The 16,939-nt window shown below is 40.2% G+C and overlaps 1 protein-coding gene across 1 annotated transcript in view; it reads left to right on the top strand.

Annotated features, from left to right (window-relative positions):
- ADAMTS9 (ADAM metallopeptidase with thrombospondin type 1 motif 9) overlaps positions 1 to 16,939 on the top strand; it is a 179,780-nt gene that overhangs the window by 84,523 nt on the left and 78,318 nt on the right. Inside the window, exons 21-26 of the mRNA XM_056129367.1 lie at positions 75 to 239; positions 2,123 to 2,287; positions 6,852 to 6,971; positions 9,478 to 9,588; positions 9,726 to 9,893; positions 11,862 to 12,131. Of these exons, the coding sequence (XP_055985342.1) occupies positions 75 to 239; positions 2,123 to 2,287; positions 6,852 to 6,971; positions 9,478 to 9,588; positions 9,726 to 9,893; positions 11,862 to 12,131 (999 nt within the window). The remainder of the gene's footprint in view (positions 1 to 74; positions 240 to 2,122; positions 2,288 to 6,851; positions 6,972 to 9,477; positions 9,589 to 9,725; positions 9,894 to 11,861; positions 12,132 to 16,939) is intronic.

Genomic DNA, 16,939 nt, shown 5'->3' with positions numbered 1-16,939 from the left:
TAAGCCAACATAGCCATAGAGATGCTTGGGAATATACTCGGCAGTGATTTGATTTAGTCTTTTCACCTTTTAAGTGCTCCAAAAGCTGTGACGGTGGAACCCAGAGAAGAAGAGCTATGTGTGTCAATACCCAGAATGAGGTCTTGGATGACAGCAAATGCACACATCAGGAGAGAGTCACCATTCAGGGCTGTAATGAGTTTCCTTGTCCTCGGTGGCAATCAGGAGGCTGGTCAGAGGTAAGCCACGAGGGCTTTTATTTCTCCTGCGTTGTTTCTGATACACTAATTCTGAGTCTCCCTGTCCTGGCTATACCTGCTATGCCTCTTACCTCCCCTTGTTGGAACAGCAGCTCCAATCCACCTGGCCCCTGACTGTTGTGCTGGATATAACAGTCCTTCATTCCTTCCTCTTTGAGCTCTGGCTAAATTTCTAGGAAGGGAGTCATAGCTTCATTAGACACAAGGCTGCTTTGACCAAAATCTGGAAGTGTTTAAAATGAGCTTTCCTCATTTCATCAAATCAAGGATGTGGGAAATGTCAATTGATAATAAATCTTCGCCACTGGATTTAAACCTGAGAGTGCTAGATTTGGGAAGGGAAAAGGGAATGGTTAAGTTGATTCTAACACAAGAACAGAGGTAGAAGCTCTCGAGTATTTGGGGGATGGCAAGAACAGTAACAAAATGCACCAAAACCGTAATGGTCAAACAACAAATAATGCAGATGTGTGAAAGGTGGTGAAGCTCAAACTTCACTAGAAGTGACCTAGAGGCCGGAGCGATAGTCCAGTGAGTAGGGCAGTTGCCTTGCACACAGCCTACCAAGATTCAATGCCCGGCATCCCATATGGTCCCCAGAGCACCGCCAGGAGTAATCCCTGAGTGCAGAGCCAGGAGTAAGTAACCCCTGAGCATTGCTGGGTGTGACCCGTCCCCCAAAAAAAGTCTGTTAGAAGTGACCTAGGGACAGGGGTGGGGGGATCATGGGCACATCGATGGTGATGATGTTCAATAACTGTGCATTAGTACCATAAACTTACCATTCCAGATTCAGCTTGGCAGCTTGGTGAAAGTTGATTTCATTATTAAACATCCCTGTAGGCCTCTTACCTAAACTATAAAAAAAAGTTAAGATTAAGTTCTTAGATATAAAATAAATTTTTAAGTGGGATTTACTATGTATTCCTCAACAAAATAAAAAAAAATAGACCCTGGTGAGTGAGTGACTTACTCATCTAGTTGCTAGAAAACAAAGAACAGAGTTGGGTCTTCTAGAATTTTTCCCCTGCATGTTATGTTCCTTACCTGATGAAGTTTTAGGCTAGTAAACTTCCCTTGCTTAGCCCAGAATATAGCCAGAGCAAAAAGAGGAGCCTTTCTTATTTTCTAGTACTATCTTAGTGCTCACTTGCAGAAGATCAGGTGGATTTCCCCTCATCTTTTTTTTTCTTTTTGGGTCACACCTGACGATGCACAGGGGTTACTCCTGGCTCTGCACTCAGGAGTTACTCCTGGCATTGCTCAGGGGACCATATGAGATGCTGGGAATCGAACTCGGGTCGGCCGCGTGCAAGGCAAACGCCCTACCCGCTGTGCTGTCTCTCCAGCCCCATCCCCTCATCTTTAAGGGAACAAATAAAGGGGAACAGAAATCCCTTAGTTTCCACAGTTCTTGGCAGTAGGCAATGTTGTACATATTTTATTCTAATTGTACAGATGAGAAGAAAATTGAGGTATGGAGAGATCATTTGACATAGTATCCATAGCTGGTTTGTACTGGGCTTATAATTTAGGCTGACTTCACATATACATTCCTTATACTGAGCTTGATGCTCAAAACTCATGAAGACTGTTTTTTATTATTTCAGAGCATGATGCTGTGTTCAGTTCATTCTGTGTCTGCTGAAACTGATCCCAGGGCCAGTTCTTATGTGTCTAATGAATTAATGAATTAATTAATGTATGGGAGGGGGTGACCTTTTAGTGTATGTGCTCATTGTTAAAAGGAATTTCTATGAAAGAAGAGAACACCAGTCTCTCCTAGCTCATCAGTGACTAACGCCTAGGAACCACGACTCAGTGTTCACGAATGCCCTGATTGGCTTTGTCTTTTATCGTAGTGCCTGGTCACCTGTGGAAAAGGACATAAGCATCGCCAAGTCTGGTGTCAGTTTGGCGAAGACCGATTCAACGATAGACTCTGTGATCCGGAGACCAAGCCAGCCTCGGTGCAGACTTGCCAGCAGCCAGAATGTGCATCCTGGCAGGCTGGTCCCTGGGGACAGGTATTTAGAATGATAAAGTTCTTGACTACATTCTTTCCTTATCTGGAGAGGACTTGGAGAGGAGCATTCCAGCCTCTGGGACTTCAGGAGGTGCCTGAAATAAAGGCTTCTGTTCCCAGCCACCCTTGCACAATTCCTCCAGGGTGCCAGTCAAGCCCCGGGAAACCACAGTCATGTTGCTCTGCTTCACTGAGGCTTGCGATTTGCCCTCCAGGAGCCAGTTATTTCTTTATAAACCCACATGCATGTCTGCCCTTGGGTTGAAACCATGACTTGAGCCCACGCATTGGCGAACAAATTCACAACAGATCTCCAGTCTGGCTGATGTTATCTCCTATCGTGTCACTGTGGGGTCTGCTCCGCAGTATGATCCAGCACTAGTGTATTTGGCAAGAAGGACTGAACTGGGATTTGAGAGGGATGTTTTGGCTCCCAAAGTCACAATTCCAAAACTCACTCTTATAAATAAGTCAGGCACTTCAAACAGAATGAATCAGCTCAAAGGTTGTAGGAACTTTGCTGAGTTGCCTGTTCTGTTGGTTCCACGGTCTTAACCTGAACCGTTCAAAAGAAAGCGTGAAAAGTGTCCCTTGGGCTCGCATTTGAGAAGCCATGCCTTGTGGGATTAAGTCCTTCCTAATATAGAAGCAGACGTGTCCTGGGGACTATTTAAATAGCATTCTGAGTTCGTAGGAGAAGCAACACAGCTGTCTACTGTCAGTTACGTAATCTCTCGGAGAATGATTTTCCCTTTACGCTGTCCTGCTGTGGCCACAACAGCTTGAGTCTTCTAACTTAGGACTTTCTTTCCAATACGCGTAGGAGCCAGGGGAGCAAGTTTTATTCCTACACCATTACAATTTATCTCTATGTGTTTTATTTTTAAAAATTTTAATAGAATCTCTTTCTTTTATCGACTGGGAGGTTTACTATATAAGTATGCACAAGAAAAAGTCTCTCTTGAGTCTGTACAAAAGTTGCTATGTTGGTGTTTGTGTGTGTGTGTGTGTTTGTGTGTGTGCGTGTGTGTATCTTCTGTTGCTTTTTGGGGGGGGTTGTGTGTGTGTTGGGGGGTGGCTGGATCACACCCAGAGATGCTCAGGAGTTACTTCTGGCTATGAGCTCAGGAATTACAACTAGTGGTACTCAGGGGAACATATGGGCCGCTGGGGGTTGAACCCAGGTCAGCTGCGTGCAGGACAAATGTCCTGCCTGCTGTACTACTCAGCCCTCTGTTGCATTTTTAACTTTTGGGGAATATGGGAAGTCATGGGGATGGAAGAGTCATATTTGAGTTTCTTGTTTCTTGTCCTTGAAATGGGTCTGAATTTACGTAAGGTTCAGAGACAGTGGTGGCTATGGGGTGCAGTGAGTTCCCCAGGCTATTTTCTGTCCAGTGGGCCCCGTGTGCCGGTCTTTAGCATAAACACACTTCTAAATCTTCCCCAGTAACCAGCATCCAAGTGAGAATGACAGATCAGGACTACTCACTCATGGTAAATTAGATGAGTCCACATGCACTACTAAATATTGATTCCTTTTTGGTCTACTACAAAACTCTTGAGTATAGTAAGAGAAAAGAGCACAGTTCTTGGTCATTTTTCAGACTGAACATCTTAAATATAACATCTTTGAGAAATCAGAAGGCTATTGTTATTAATCTATGACTCTATCAACTGAATATTAGCCAGAGATGTGTTCTTTCATTAATCGAACCTACAATTTAGGGTAACAGATTATTTAAAAAAATATTAGTGAAGAATAATGCATGACTGATTTTTCCTATATTGAAACATCCTTTTATTCCTGGGATAAAACCCAGTTGGTCATGATAGATAACTCTTTCAACACACTGTCAGATTTGGTGTTAAATTTTTTTTGTTGAAGTTTTAGTATCGATATTGACAAAGATACTGGTATGTTTGTTTTTTTCTTCTTTTCTCTCTTATTGGTAATCCTTTTGGCAGAATCTTGGCTTTTGACATCAGAGTGCAGCTGATTTTATTGTACAGGTTAAGAAGTATTTCCCCTTCATTTTTTCCAGAGGAATTTGAGAAAGATGGAGTTCACTCTTTCATGGGTATTTGTGGAATTCGTAAGTCCACCTGGTACTGGACTTTGCTTTATTAGGAAGTTTTTGATTACTAATTCCATCTCTGCTTTGTACAAACATGTTCAAATTTTCTATTTCTTCTGAAGTCAGCTGTGTGTTTCTTGGCCATTTGTGTGTTTCATCCAGATTGTCTATTAAGTTTGCATGAAGTTCTTTGTAATACTCTTATCATCCTTTATCATTGTCATATAGTCAGTACCCCATTATCATTCTTGATTTTACTTATTTGCATATTTTCTCTTTGTTTTTATTCGGTCTAGGTAATGCCTTGTCCATTTTGTTAGTCATCTGTAAGTGCCATATTCATGAGTCCCTATTTTCCTATACCCCATCTTGTTTATCTCCTCTAATTTATGTAGAGTCTTTTTTTTCAATTTCAAGGCGGTCATACCCAGATTTATTGAAGGCTTATGCCTCTGGGTTCAGGGATTACTCCTGGTGGTTCTCAGGGGACCCTGTGTGGGACCCAGATCAAATGCAAAGTCAGCCTGTTGCAAGGCAAACACCTTAACTCCTGTGCTATCTCTCCAGTCTCAGTTTTGATTTTTGGACCAGACATAGTAACACTCAGGGACTACTCCAGACTCTGTGCTCAGGGACTTCTTCCAGAAGTGCTCAGAAAACCATGTGGCAATGGAAATAGAACAAGGCTTCCCACATGTACTCTCTACTTGCTATCTCTCCAGCCTTTTTCCTTGATTTCTTTCAATTCCTTTTCCTCTGCAAGTTTTGGCTTAGTTTAGTTCTTAAAAGTGTAAGGTTATTGATAAGATCTTCCTTTTTGTTTTTTTAAGGGCCTTTACAGATTTATATTTTATAAAAGAACTGTTTTGGGGGCCAAACCAATAGTATAGCAGATACAGTGTTTGCCTTGCACACAGTGGAACTGGGTTCTATCTCCAGAATTTTATACGGTCCCTGGACACTGTCAAGAGTAATTTCTAAGTGCAGAGCCAGTAGTAACCCCTGAGCATTGCCCGGTGTGGCCCCCAAACAAAACAAACCCAAAAAAGCACTGCTTTTGCTACAACTTGTTGGCAAATTGATGGCAAAGCTAAAGGAGAATGAGAGTTAATTGGGATTAGAGAAATCTTAAAATTACAGTGAGGGAAATACAGCTTTGAGATATTCTTGAGATGTGTTCCAAAGATGACCAACAAGTATGAGGTTTTTAAAGGGAAAGAAAAAGGAAGATTTTATGAAATATTAATGGCGCTAGCAAGAAGAAACTAATCTTCGTTATTCTTGATTAATTACCACACTAACATTGGGTGGAATGTCCCAAAAGTTTCTTATAGAGATGTAGGTGATACTTCAGGAAGACTGTGGTTTTGTGCTTTTTGTGGTTTTGTGGTTTTCCTTCTAGCTGTATGCTTGAATGAGTTTCCCCCACTTAATATTCTTCCAACTTCATTCTAGGATCCCTGACAAATTAATCTCCGTTTTAAGTTTTCTTTTTCACAATATTGATAAGCATTAAAGCATATATTTGTGTTTTATTTTCGTTTCAATTCATCCCCAAATATTTTATTTGCCTTTTATATCTAACCAACTTTGATATTTCTTCTCTGACACACTGTATTTTTAAGACTGTGTTAGTTAATTATACATATTTGTGAATTTACATTTTCCCTTCTGATTTTCATTTCCAGCTTCACCCCATTATGGTCAGAGAAGATACTTGTTAAAATGTTAGTTTGCCAAAATTTATTGAGATTGGTTTTTGGCCTAATATATAGTCTATATTGCAGAAAATTCCGTATGCTTATAAGAGGAATGTATAACATGATTGGTGGATAAGAAAAGTGCTACAATATCTTTATTGATGAATTTTGATATCTTTATTAATCACTCACCTACTTTCTGTAAGATTTTAATATATTCCAGAGTTTCAAAGAAATAGAAGTCTTCTTGGGGCTACGTTGCTTTCTTTATCACTTATGTCCCATGCTGTGTTTTCCTAATTCTTGGATGTTGCATATTTATGTTATTTCTAATATTGTAATGTTCGCAAATATTACAAAAATTAATATTTCTTGTACAGAAATATTGATAGTCTGAATATTTACTTAGGAAATGTTTTTAGAAGTCAAATTAGAATCACGAACTCCATTAGGTATCATTTAAGCCATAACACACTGTCAGGTATAGTGAAAAAGATGTGAAAAAGATTGTTACTCACTTTCCTTCTTCTCAGCATCACAGTCAAAGAGTTGAACCTCCTGCAAATATAATGCCAATAAGAAGTAGAAATCATTCCAAGAGTTCTTGTGGTAATTTATGTAATTTGAACAGAGAGTTACCAATTTTTGCCTAGTTTCTTTCTATGCCAATCATCTGACCCACTTTGATGAAATAATTTTTTTTCTCTTGCAGAATGTTATAGAAAAAGTAAGAAAAAGGGAAAAATTCATTGAAAGTTTATACTTTCTGTTTAATTTTTTTTCTCAGTGCAGTGTCACTTGTGGACAGGGATACCAGCTTCGAGTCGTGAAATGCATCATTGGAACTTACATGTCAGTGGTTGATGACAACGAATGCAATGCAGCAACTAAGCCAACCAGTACCCAGGTGAAATCTCTCTTGTCCAACTCATTTGTTGATTTGGTTTCACTAAATTCTGCAGCTTCCTCACAGTTCAGTCAAAACTGAAGCTCTGCCATAGGTAGAGAAACCAGTTGATGAACTGAACTGTCTGAATTTATTTATTTCATTTTGATGAACTGATTTTGTTCTTTGGTTATTTGAAATGTTTTTAGGTTTTATTCTGATTCATATTGAATGACAAATGTTGATTGATTGGTCTAGTTTTCTTGAAATTATTTAAAAAAAATTTCCATGCATGATTCAGCATATAGGGTCCCGTGTCTAGGTAGCACTGTGCTGGACCTGGCTTGTACAGATTGTGATGGAGTTTTTGGGAAATTTGTAAGATGATTGTTAATTAGAGGTATTATGAAAACTGAAAATGTAAAGCTAAACTTCAATAGATGATACTTAAATCTAAGGTGATAAATATGACTTGATTGTCACCTTGTCTACATTTTTATATCATTTGTGCTTCTGAGGCTTTTTGTGTGTGCATGGATCCTTACGGTGGGATTTCTATTATATAATGGTGAATTTCTATATATCTCTCCTTAATTCCCTGCTCCTTTAATACCTTGATGTCCTGTGAGAGCATTTATGTTGTAGAAATCAGCAAATGTTCTAATATAAAATTAGTTTATGGCTTCATTAAATTAGACATAATAAAGTGATGGATAAATTGTTAATGACATATATTGTGCTGAAAAAGTTTATCTGAAGCAATTATTTTGTGATTGATACAAAAGTAAGAGAATATTCTTCTATTATCTTTTTCAACTCTGTTTGGCATATCGAATACGTCACAGGGAGCTTGCCAGGCTCTGCCGTGGGGGCGAGATCCTCTCGGTAGCTTGCCGGGCTCTCCGAGAGGGGCGGAGGAATTGAACTCGGGTTCGAGCGATAGCACAGCGGTAGGGCGTTTGCCTTGCACGCAGCCAACGTGGCCGACCCGAGTTCGATTCCTCCGCCCCTCTCGGAGAGCCCGGCAAGCTACCGAGAGTATCTCGCCCGCATGGCAGAGCCTGGCAAGCTCCCCGTGACGTATTCGATATGCCAAACACAGTAACAACAAGTCTCATGACGGAGACGTTACTGGGCCCGCTCGAGCAAATCGATGAACAATGGGAGGACCGTGATCCATGATCCAATCTTTTTCAACAAAGAAATCACTCTCTGGTGAGTGAGTGAAGTTCTGATAAACATATTAATAATTTCACTTTTACCTTCTCTTAAGCAAAATATCAGCCAACATTTTTATCAGAACTGTATTTCTTTGCCAGTTACAACTATGGTTTGGAAAGAGATGTTAGCATTCTATGAAAATCAATGAAAGTATTCTTTGAGAGTCAATCGACTGTATGGAATTCAAAATTAAGAATCTTGTCCTTACTTGACAAAAGACCAATTTAATTTATATAATCTTTATTTTGACAGCTTCATAAAAATGTTCTAAATCACCATGTGATATATACCTGGGAAATGCTAGCCATTATATGTAAATATATCCTGAAATAGCAATTCAGAGACTCAAAATACACTCAGAATTATTCTGTAACATGAATTAACTCCAAAACAGTCCCCACAAGTTATGATATCTGTAACACTTTTCTGCTATTAATAAAGTTCCCTTGATTTATTTTGGAACACAAGCTGAGGTATAGGCAAGGTTTAAGCCAAATGAGAAATTTCCCATTTGAATTATTAACTCTGTTAAGACAAGGCTGCTTTAGGAAGTTTAGCTCCAAGCCCTCAGCACTTAACAACCAGCCTACCACATCTTAATAAATGTCTTTTGCTTCATACCGATGTGCATTAAATCAAAGAATATTTGCTAACCACTGAAGTTGGGCATGATTGTGAGCAGTTATGTACTTCAGTTTCCTCATTTGTAAGTTTGAGAATATTGTCTACCCTTGAAGCAGCTTAGTTCATTATCAGGATTTTCTCTGAGGAAATACAGGATGTTATGTAAATTCTGGGCACTAGAATATTGAATATACCTCTTATGCCTAGATTTGGTCTTTGGATTCTTAGGAAGGAAGCCCAGAAAATAAGTAGGCAGAGAAAGGGTTTTTTTTTTCTTTTTGAGTCACAACCAGCGATGCACAGGGATTATTCCTGGTTCTGCACTCGGAATTACTCCTGGCGGTGCTCAGGGGACTATATGGGATGCTGGGACCCGAACTGAGGTTGCTCATGTGCAAGGCAAAATGCCCTACTCACTGTGCTACCATTCCAGCCCCAAATATAGTTTTTAAAATCATGAAATAACTCCATACTCCATAACCTCGGTATGAAAACTAAGATTTGATCCCATGTGTAATTTTAAAAGTTGGAGATGAGCAGTGTCACATTATTTTTCTCAGAGTCACATAGAAATCTAAGGTCTTAGAATTCTTGGCCTTTATATTTCAATACAACATGAGTATTAAATCTTTCCTTGATATAAAGACAACTTTTACTTTTTCCTACCCTGTCTCGCATCTAGGATTGTGAATTGCCATCTTGTCACATTCCAGCATTTCCCCCGGAAGCAAGGAGAAGCTCTCACATTCACAGTGTACCAAGAACCCAGTGGAGATTTGGGTCTTGGACTCCAGTAAGAAATTGAATGGAAGAAGTAGAGGGGGGGGAGGGGGAATGGATGGTCCTTGGCTTGATTGTAGAAAGTGGGTTTTTGGACTGTGAGTTACTTTTTTTCGTAAAGTATCTACACTATTTTTCTTCAATATCCAGTGCTCAGCTACTTGTGGAAAAGGTACCCGGATGAGATATGTCAGCTGCCGGGATGAGAACGGCTCTGTAGCCGATGAGAGTGCCTGTTCAACCTTGCCTAGACCATTGGAAAAGGAGGAATGTTCTGTGATCCCCTGTGGGCAGTGGAAAGCATTGGACTGGAGTGCTGTAAGCAAGTGAATTCTTTGCAATTGGGAGAGGAGTAAGGATACATGAATGGGAATGAAAAACAGTAGATTCCAGATGTCAAAGGGTAGTGTGTCAAAACTGGACTTAGTTTGTAACTTAAATTATTCTGTCACATGTATGTGCAGCTGATACTGATCTTATTGAGGGAGATACAAGAAAAGCTTTTTTAAAATGTCTAAATCAGGAAGACAGAGACAAAGTTCAGGGGTTGAGGCGTATATTTTTTCCAGCTGTCAACTGTGTCTCCATCTCCAGCTCTAGTTGGTCCTCAAGTATCAGTAAATATACCTCCGTGGAGCCCTGAACACCACCAAGGTCACCTGGGTAATTTCTGGCACTTCAGAATCTGAAGCATCAATTCTAGGCCTCCTAAGCACACTGAGGAATACCTCCTCCAAATACACACACACACACACACACACATACACACACACATACACACACACACTCTCTCTCTCACACACATAAATGAACTTAAGGTAAAATGAACTTAAAGTCTAATGAAACCTTTTTCCATTTGGGGTGGTTTAAAAACCCACTCTTAACTGAGTCATATCAGAATACAGCTATGGAGTTATCAATAAGATCAATAAGAAGTTGGATGGGGCTAAGTAGAGAGCATCTTACTTTGAGTACTAGTGCTTCCTGTATCCTTTGATCCATAGAGTCCAGAGGCTTTTAGCTTCACTACCCAAAGTAACAATTAGGATTTGTTATCGAATTCAACGGACTGAGTTTCTTATGAACACCAAGAAGCATTTGAGGATGGGTTCAGAGAGACAGGTGAAAATCCAGACCTTAGCAATTACTAGTTGCTTAATTTTGGTCATTTTACATAAAATCCTTAACTACCAGATTATTTGGCTCTTAAAAAGATAACAAAAATAAAATACTTAACAAGATTATTGTGAAGATTGTTTGAGAGAGATGTTAAATGCTTAGCACATTGCTAACATAATAGGTATCCAAGAAGTGAAAGATAACCTCACTCTCGTGCCTTGAACTCTAAACAACTGACCATGAATCTATCTGTCCATCTATCTTTTCGTTTATCAGATTTATCAGCTTGCTCTACAAAGTTTTGCTAAAATTTACTGTAGAAAGAGCAGTGGACACCAAATAATAAAGTCTTTGCCTTCATGAAGATTATCCCCATGAAAATTCCAATCAATAAACAAAGGAAAACATTGACATATAATACAGACACTTTTAAGCATTAGATGAAAATCAAGATGTTATGGCATAGTTTATAAATTATGCCATTGCGCCATTTGATTTTAAGTGCTTTTAGACAGGGTAATCAGAAAAAGCCCAACATTTCACTGAAGAAAACATGAATAAAAGGAAGCAGTGAATCACATGTATATCTGTGTCATAAAACAAAAATTGCAGCAGAGATGCAATTTTTGCATCTGAGATGAGGATGTTCTTGGCAAGCTCAGGAAAGGTCTATAAGGCTATTGTATCTGGAGACACTCTGTGGAGAGTAATATGAGATGAGTCAGAGGTAGGTAGTGGCCATATCCTAAAAGGTGTACAAGGTCAAGGCAAGGATTCGGAATAGTATTCAAATGAGTTGGGAAACCACTGGAAGGTGCAACGTAATCTGACTGGATTGCAAGGGTCATGGTTGTGATGTGTGCCTGATCTTGGGTGAAGCCACTGCAGTATTCACAGCAAAAGAAGGCTTGGAATAGGAGGATGAAGAAAGAGATGGTGAGACAGAGCTGGGATGGGAATATATTTTAAATACAGAGCAAAAGGGATTTCTCAGTGAAATTACTATGGGGTAAGAATAAAAATGAGCAGACAAGGATGATGCTAAAGTTTTTGGCTTCAGCATCTGGATGGGCAGTGGGCCAATTACAGAAAATACCAAATAACCAAATAGGGGAATTTTCAGCTGCCAAGAGATTGACCCTTTTCTCTCCCTGAACCTTCTCCTAGTGCTCCGTGACATGTGGCCAAGGTAGGGCCACTCGGCAAGTGGTCTGCGTCAACTACAGTGACCATGTGATTGACCAGAGCCAGTGTGACCCAGAATATATACCAGAAACAGAGCAGGAATGTTCCATGTCACCATGCCCTCAAAGGATCCCAGACAGTGGCCTCGCTCAGTACCCTTTCCAAAATGAGGATTACAGTCCCAGGAGTGCCAACCCAAGCCGCACTCATGTGCTTGGAGGAAACCAGTGGAGAACTGGCCCTTGGGGAGCAGTGAGTATTCACAGAGTTTTCCCATCATTTGGTGGCATGTCTTTCACTTGGTAATGTGTTTGGAAGGAAACAAGAAATATCTTTAGGACATTTTATTTATTTGGGAGTGGGGTTTGTTTGGGAGCCACATCTGGCTGTTCTTGGGGCCTACTCTTGGCTATGTGCTGGCAGATCACTCCTGGCAGTGCTCAGGGGACCATATGTGGTGTTGGGGATTGAACCTGGGTCAGTTACATGCAAGGTGAATGCCTCTGTCTCTGGCCCCAGCATTTTTTTCTAATAAGGTATTGGCCACATGTCTTTTCACTTTGGAAGATGATTTGCAATCCCTGATTGTCAAGTTATTGCCTACACGCACTATCACTGAATATGGAGGGGTTATCATTACCTGGGGGACATGACCTGGTGGCCTTCCAGAAAGAGCTGTGAAGGTCATGATGCCCAGTTCTGAGGATAAAAGGAAGCTCTCGCCTATAGAGGAACTCAAATGGCAGAGAAGTTTTTCTGCAAAGGAGCTTTTAATGAAAGCCATTCTCCTTTTCGCAGTTATCCCAATGACTCTAGTCTCAAAATGGCCTGGTTTCTATGTGATTTTTAGTACTAGATAATTGTTCTGGAATCTACTGCCTGGAGTGGTAATCCCAGTTGAAGTGAAAACCCTGTACTTTGAGAAGTACCACCATAAAACATGGGCTGTGAGGGACAATGCCTCTGTTGGAACTAAGGGCCTATACTTTTAAATTTGGGGACTCTTAAATTTCCTCTCCTCTTTGAGCTCACTTTCCTTTTCTCTAAATAAAGTTAACAAAAATTCCAAATCTTGAGTTGTAAGAATTGAATGCAAATCAAATTCTTTCATTCTGTATGCCACAGAGAACTGAATACATGTTGACTGTCCTCTTTTTTATTATTGTTTTTTTGTTTTTCGAATTAGGATGACAATAATATTGTTTAATGTCCTAAGGATAAATTTAATTTTGAATGTTATACTTTTTAACTAAGTAATATCTCCCAAATATTCGCAGTATGGAAAAGTGGACATACCTAATCGAAACGTAGGTGGCAGGTAACCCTATGGAGGTGTGGGAGTTAAGTATTCGCTAATTACTCAGGGGTCTTCTTTTAAATTGGTTACTATTATTTTCTTTCTATTACTGCTAATTATGTTTAATTATTTTTGGACTAAAAAGTATCAGGAGGAAACTGCCTGTTTCCCACTGTGGTTATATTTTAGTAATTAGATTTACTTTCCTGTGAATACTGATTAGCCAGTGAGCACTTTCATGCACTGCAAGTTTGGAGTGTATGTGGAGCAGCTGTCAAGGGGCCCGGGACAATCTCTTTCTTTTACTCTTCCTACACGCTTTCCATTCTGGGTTCGAAGAGACCGGGGATTTAGATACTGAGAAATTAAGGGGAGATCTAGGAAAGATACCACTGAGTGTCCCATGAATTTGCTGGGGCAGAAACTTTAAAACACACATATATGATCTAATGATAACACAAGTGCTTTTAAAAACAAACACGTTTTCAAGACATTCTCATTTAGCACTACACTGAGGATGATGTGCTCTTTTAAGATCGAAGGATTTTGTCCTGGGTAAAGTTTCCAATCTAAAAGGATTAGGCAACCCTTTCTGAAATAATGAGGTAATGTTTTATTTATTTATTTATTTGTTTATTTATTTTTGCAGTACTTGGGTAATACCATATGCCTATTTTTTGGTGGGGATTTTTTTTTCTCCACCCAGTTCATTTTTCAATTATAGTTTGATATACCAGACTGCACTCAGTCACATGCAGATGTCTTGTATTTCTTTGCCTGCAACGTACACAAACTGGGTCTGGTCTTAACTTCGATGGCAGGAATGGCAGCAGTTAGTCATCAGGACTACAGGATGGGTTTCCAAAGTTTGCAGCAGACTTAGACTAAGAATCTTATTTTATAGGAGATCTATATCAGTCTAAATTCTGGCTGAAGTTTATTGTATATTATAAACTTGGGGGGGGGTCTCTTGTTGCAAGCAAAAGGAAAGAGATAGACTCATCCAAGTAAAAGCAAAACAAACACAACTATTCGTTTAGCCCAAGCAGAGATAGACCAGAGTATCTTCAGGGATATGAATTTAGTAAATATTTTCAGCTGTGGGCCAGACAGTCTCTATGGCAACTGACCAGCTCTACTATAATACTGCAAAAGGAGGCATACACAATTCTTAATGAGTGGGCATGACTGTTTTTCACTAACATTTTGATTTATTGTTTTGGGGGCCCCTCCCAGCAGTGCTTAGATCCTTGCAGTGCTGAGGATCAAATCCAGACCCTTAGCATATGTCAGACATGTGATATACCACTTGAACCACATCCCTGACCCACCACTAAAATTTTATTTATAGAGTCAGGTGGCCCTCAAATGGTATTTGCTAGGCTTGCTCTAGAGCTGGAGCAGTAAGTCCAGGGTAGTGTATGGACGAAGTCTGTTTCTTAATGCATCCCTTTCAAAAGGTTCTGAAAGCCCTGGAAAGTCTGGTTGCTCCAGTTCTACTCACCCTCTCCTGGACTCCGCAGAAGCATGCTCATAATAGACATGCCCACCAACGTAGCACCTTGGAGAGGATTGGAGGAGAAATGAATTCTTAAAAGATAATTAATGAAAACAAACATTCTGTTGTGTTCAAAGAACCCTATCATTAACAGTATTGCCAATAATGATGACTAATTTTTTTTAAAAAATTAAAGATAGTTCAATTTTGGGGTACAAAAACAGATATTCATCACCTATCACCTTCTATAAATTCCATTCTCCATTTCGTTAATTATTTGGGGGAAAATCTCTCAAGAAGTGGTCAGGTGACCTGGGGCCCATTTGCAACATTACTCCACTTGCCTGTGCAGGCAGGAGAGTTCAGTGATCGGGGCTAGTGGTGCTGGAGGCTACTCAGGGTCACACTCAGTAGTGCGCAGAAACTACACTGTACCTAGGATAGCACAGCGGTAGGGCGTTTGCCTTGCACGCAGCCAACATGGCTGACCCGAGTTCGATTCCTCCACCCCTCTCGGAGAGCCCGGCAAGCTACCGAGAGTATCTCGCCCACACGGCAGAGCCTGGCAAGCTCCCCGTGACGTATTCGATATGCCAGACACAGTAACAACAAAATCTCCAATGGAGACGTTACTGGGCCCGCTCGAGCAAATCGACGATCAACGGGAGGGCCTTTACCTTTACCTTTACCTAGGATCAAATTCTGACTTCCACATGTCAGGTATGCACTCCAGTCCTTAGAACCACCCCTCTTGTCCTGGTCTCTCACATTTTGCCCAGAGGGGATATTAAGGTTTGTTCAAAGAAGTGTGAACACAAAACTGTTAACCAAAGAAGTCCAAAGTTTGCAGACTTGGAAATGGCACTAAAAATCCATGTGATTCATAATGAAGGCAGTATTGGACCTGGAGAAAGATTATTTACAGTATCTCACCTGGCTATGGGAGGAAAGAAGCCCAGGCGGGCCCTGGGTTCAGGATAATGCAGTGCAGTCGTTGAGCTCCAGCTGAGTATATACCTCTTGGGTCCAATTCTCAGTAGAAGCAGTGGGAAGTTCAAGGACTGCTTACTGGTAAGTCTGTGGATTCGTTCACCTTGAAGAATCTGTCCATCCTTATGCTAGTTAAACTTATTGAAGGAGAGGAGCACGCGGTTTGTAGAGATAACTGCTACCAGAAACTTTAATTGAACCAGGGGGTAAATCCTCTAAGCAGCTTTACTACTAGGGAAGCCAACAGGGACCCATGTTAGAACATATGGCCTAAGGAGTCAATCATTTTATTGGGGCAATAGTACTCATAAATGACATAATATAGGAATTATACATTACTTATAAATAGAATTATCTTTCCTGTAGCACTGTCCTCCCATTGTTCATCAATTTGCTCTAGCGGACATCAGTAACATCTCCATTGATAGACTTGTTGTTACTGTTTTTGGCATATAGAATACGCCAGGAAGAGATTGCCAGGATCTGCCATGCGGGCAAGATACTCTTCAGTAGCTTGCTGGGCTCTCCAAGAGGGATGGAGCAATTGAACCCGGGTCATCCACGTGCAAGGCAAACGCCCTACCCATTGTGCTACCACTCCAGTCCAGAATATCTTTCCTAACATTAAAAAAAATTGTTTTATTCTGTTCTGTGTATTATACCCAGCTGTGTTTAGGAATTACTCCTGCCTCTGTGCTCAGGAATCACCCCTGGTAGTGCACAGGGGTGGGAGAGGAGCCACATGTGGTGCTGGGGACTGAACTGGGGTTGACCAGGCTCAAGACTAGCAACTTAACCCCTGTACTTTCTCTTCGACACCAACATTATAAGTGTTTCTACCTAATCAAAGCCAAGTAAAATAATCATTCTGTGCATTTTTAGTTATATACTAAGCCACAGAAAAATAGAAAAATTATTTTCAAGTTTAAGTATACCAGAACCCTCAGAGTGTGGTAAATTTTATAAGTCCAAAATTGCCTAAATAATTTCTCAGAAAAAAAATTCATAAACCTGTTGTCCTGTTCTGATTTGCAAAGTAAATCTACTATGTTTCAAAATCACTCATAATTTGTTTGACAAGAACTGGGACATTGCACCAAGTTTCAGTGCAATAAGCAAAAACATCCATTCACACCTTTACATGGAAGGGGCTTACCAGAGAAACAGAGTTTGTAGGTGTACTGAAATAACATTGTTTTGAGCTTGGAATTGATAGAAAGCACAAATAAATCAGAACTCAGAACTTTATTGCCAACACACTTTAAGACTTGATAA

This window comes from Sorex fumeus, unplaced genomic scaffold (genome assembly GCF_029834395.1).
Source record: "Sorex fumeus unplaced genomic scaffold, SorFum_2.1 ptg000072l, whole genome shotgun sequence".
In the NCBI taxonomy this organism is placed as follows: Eukaryota; Metazoa; Chordata; class Mammalia; order Eulipotyphla; family Soricidae; genus Sorex; species Sorex fumeus.
This window is presented reverse-complemented; position numbering and strand designations above follow the sequence as displayed.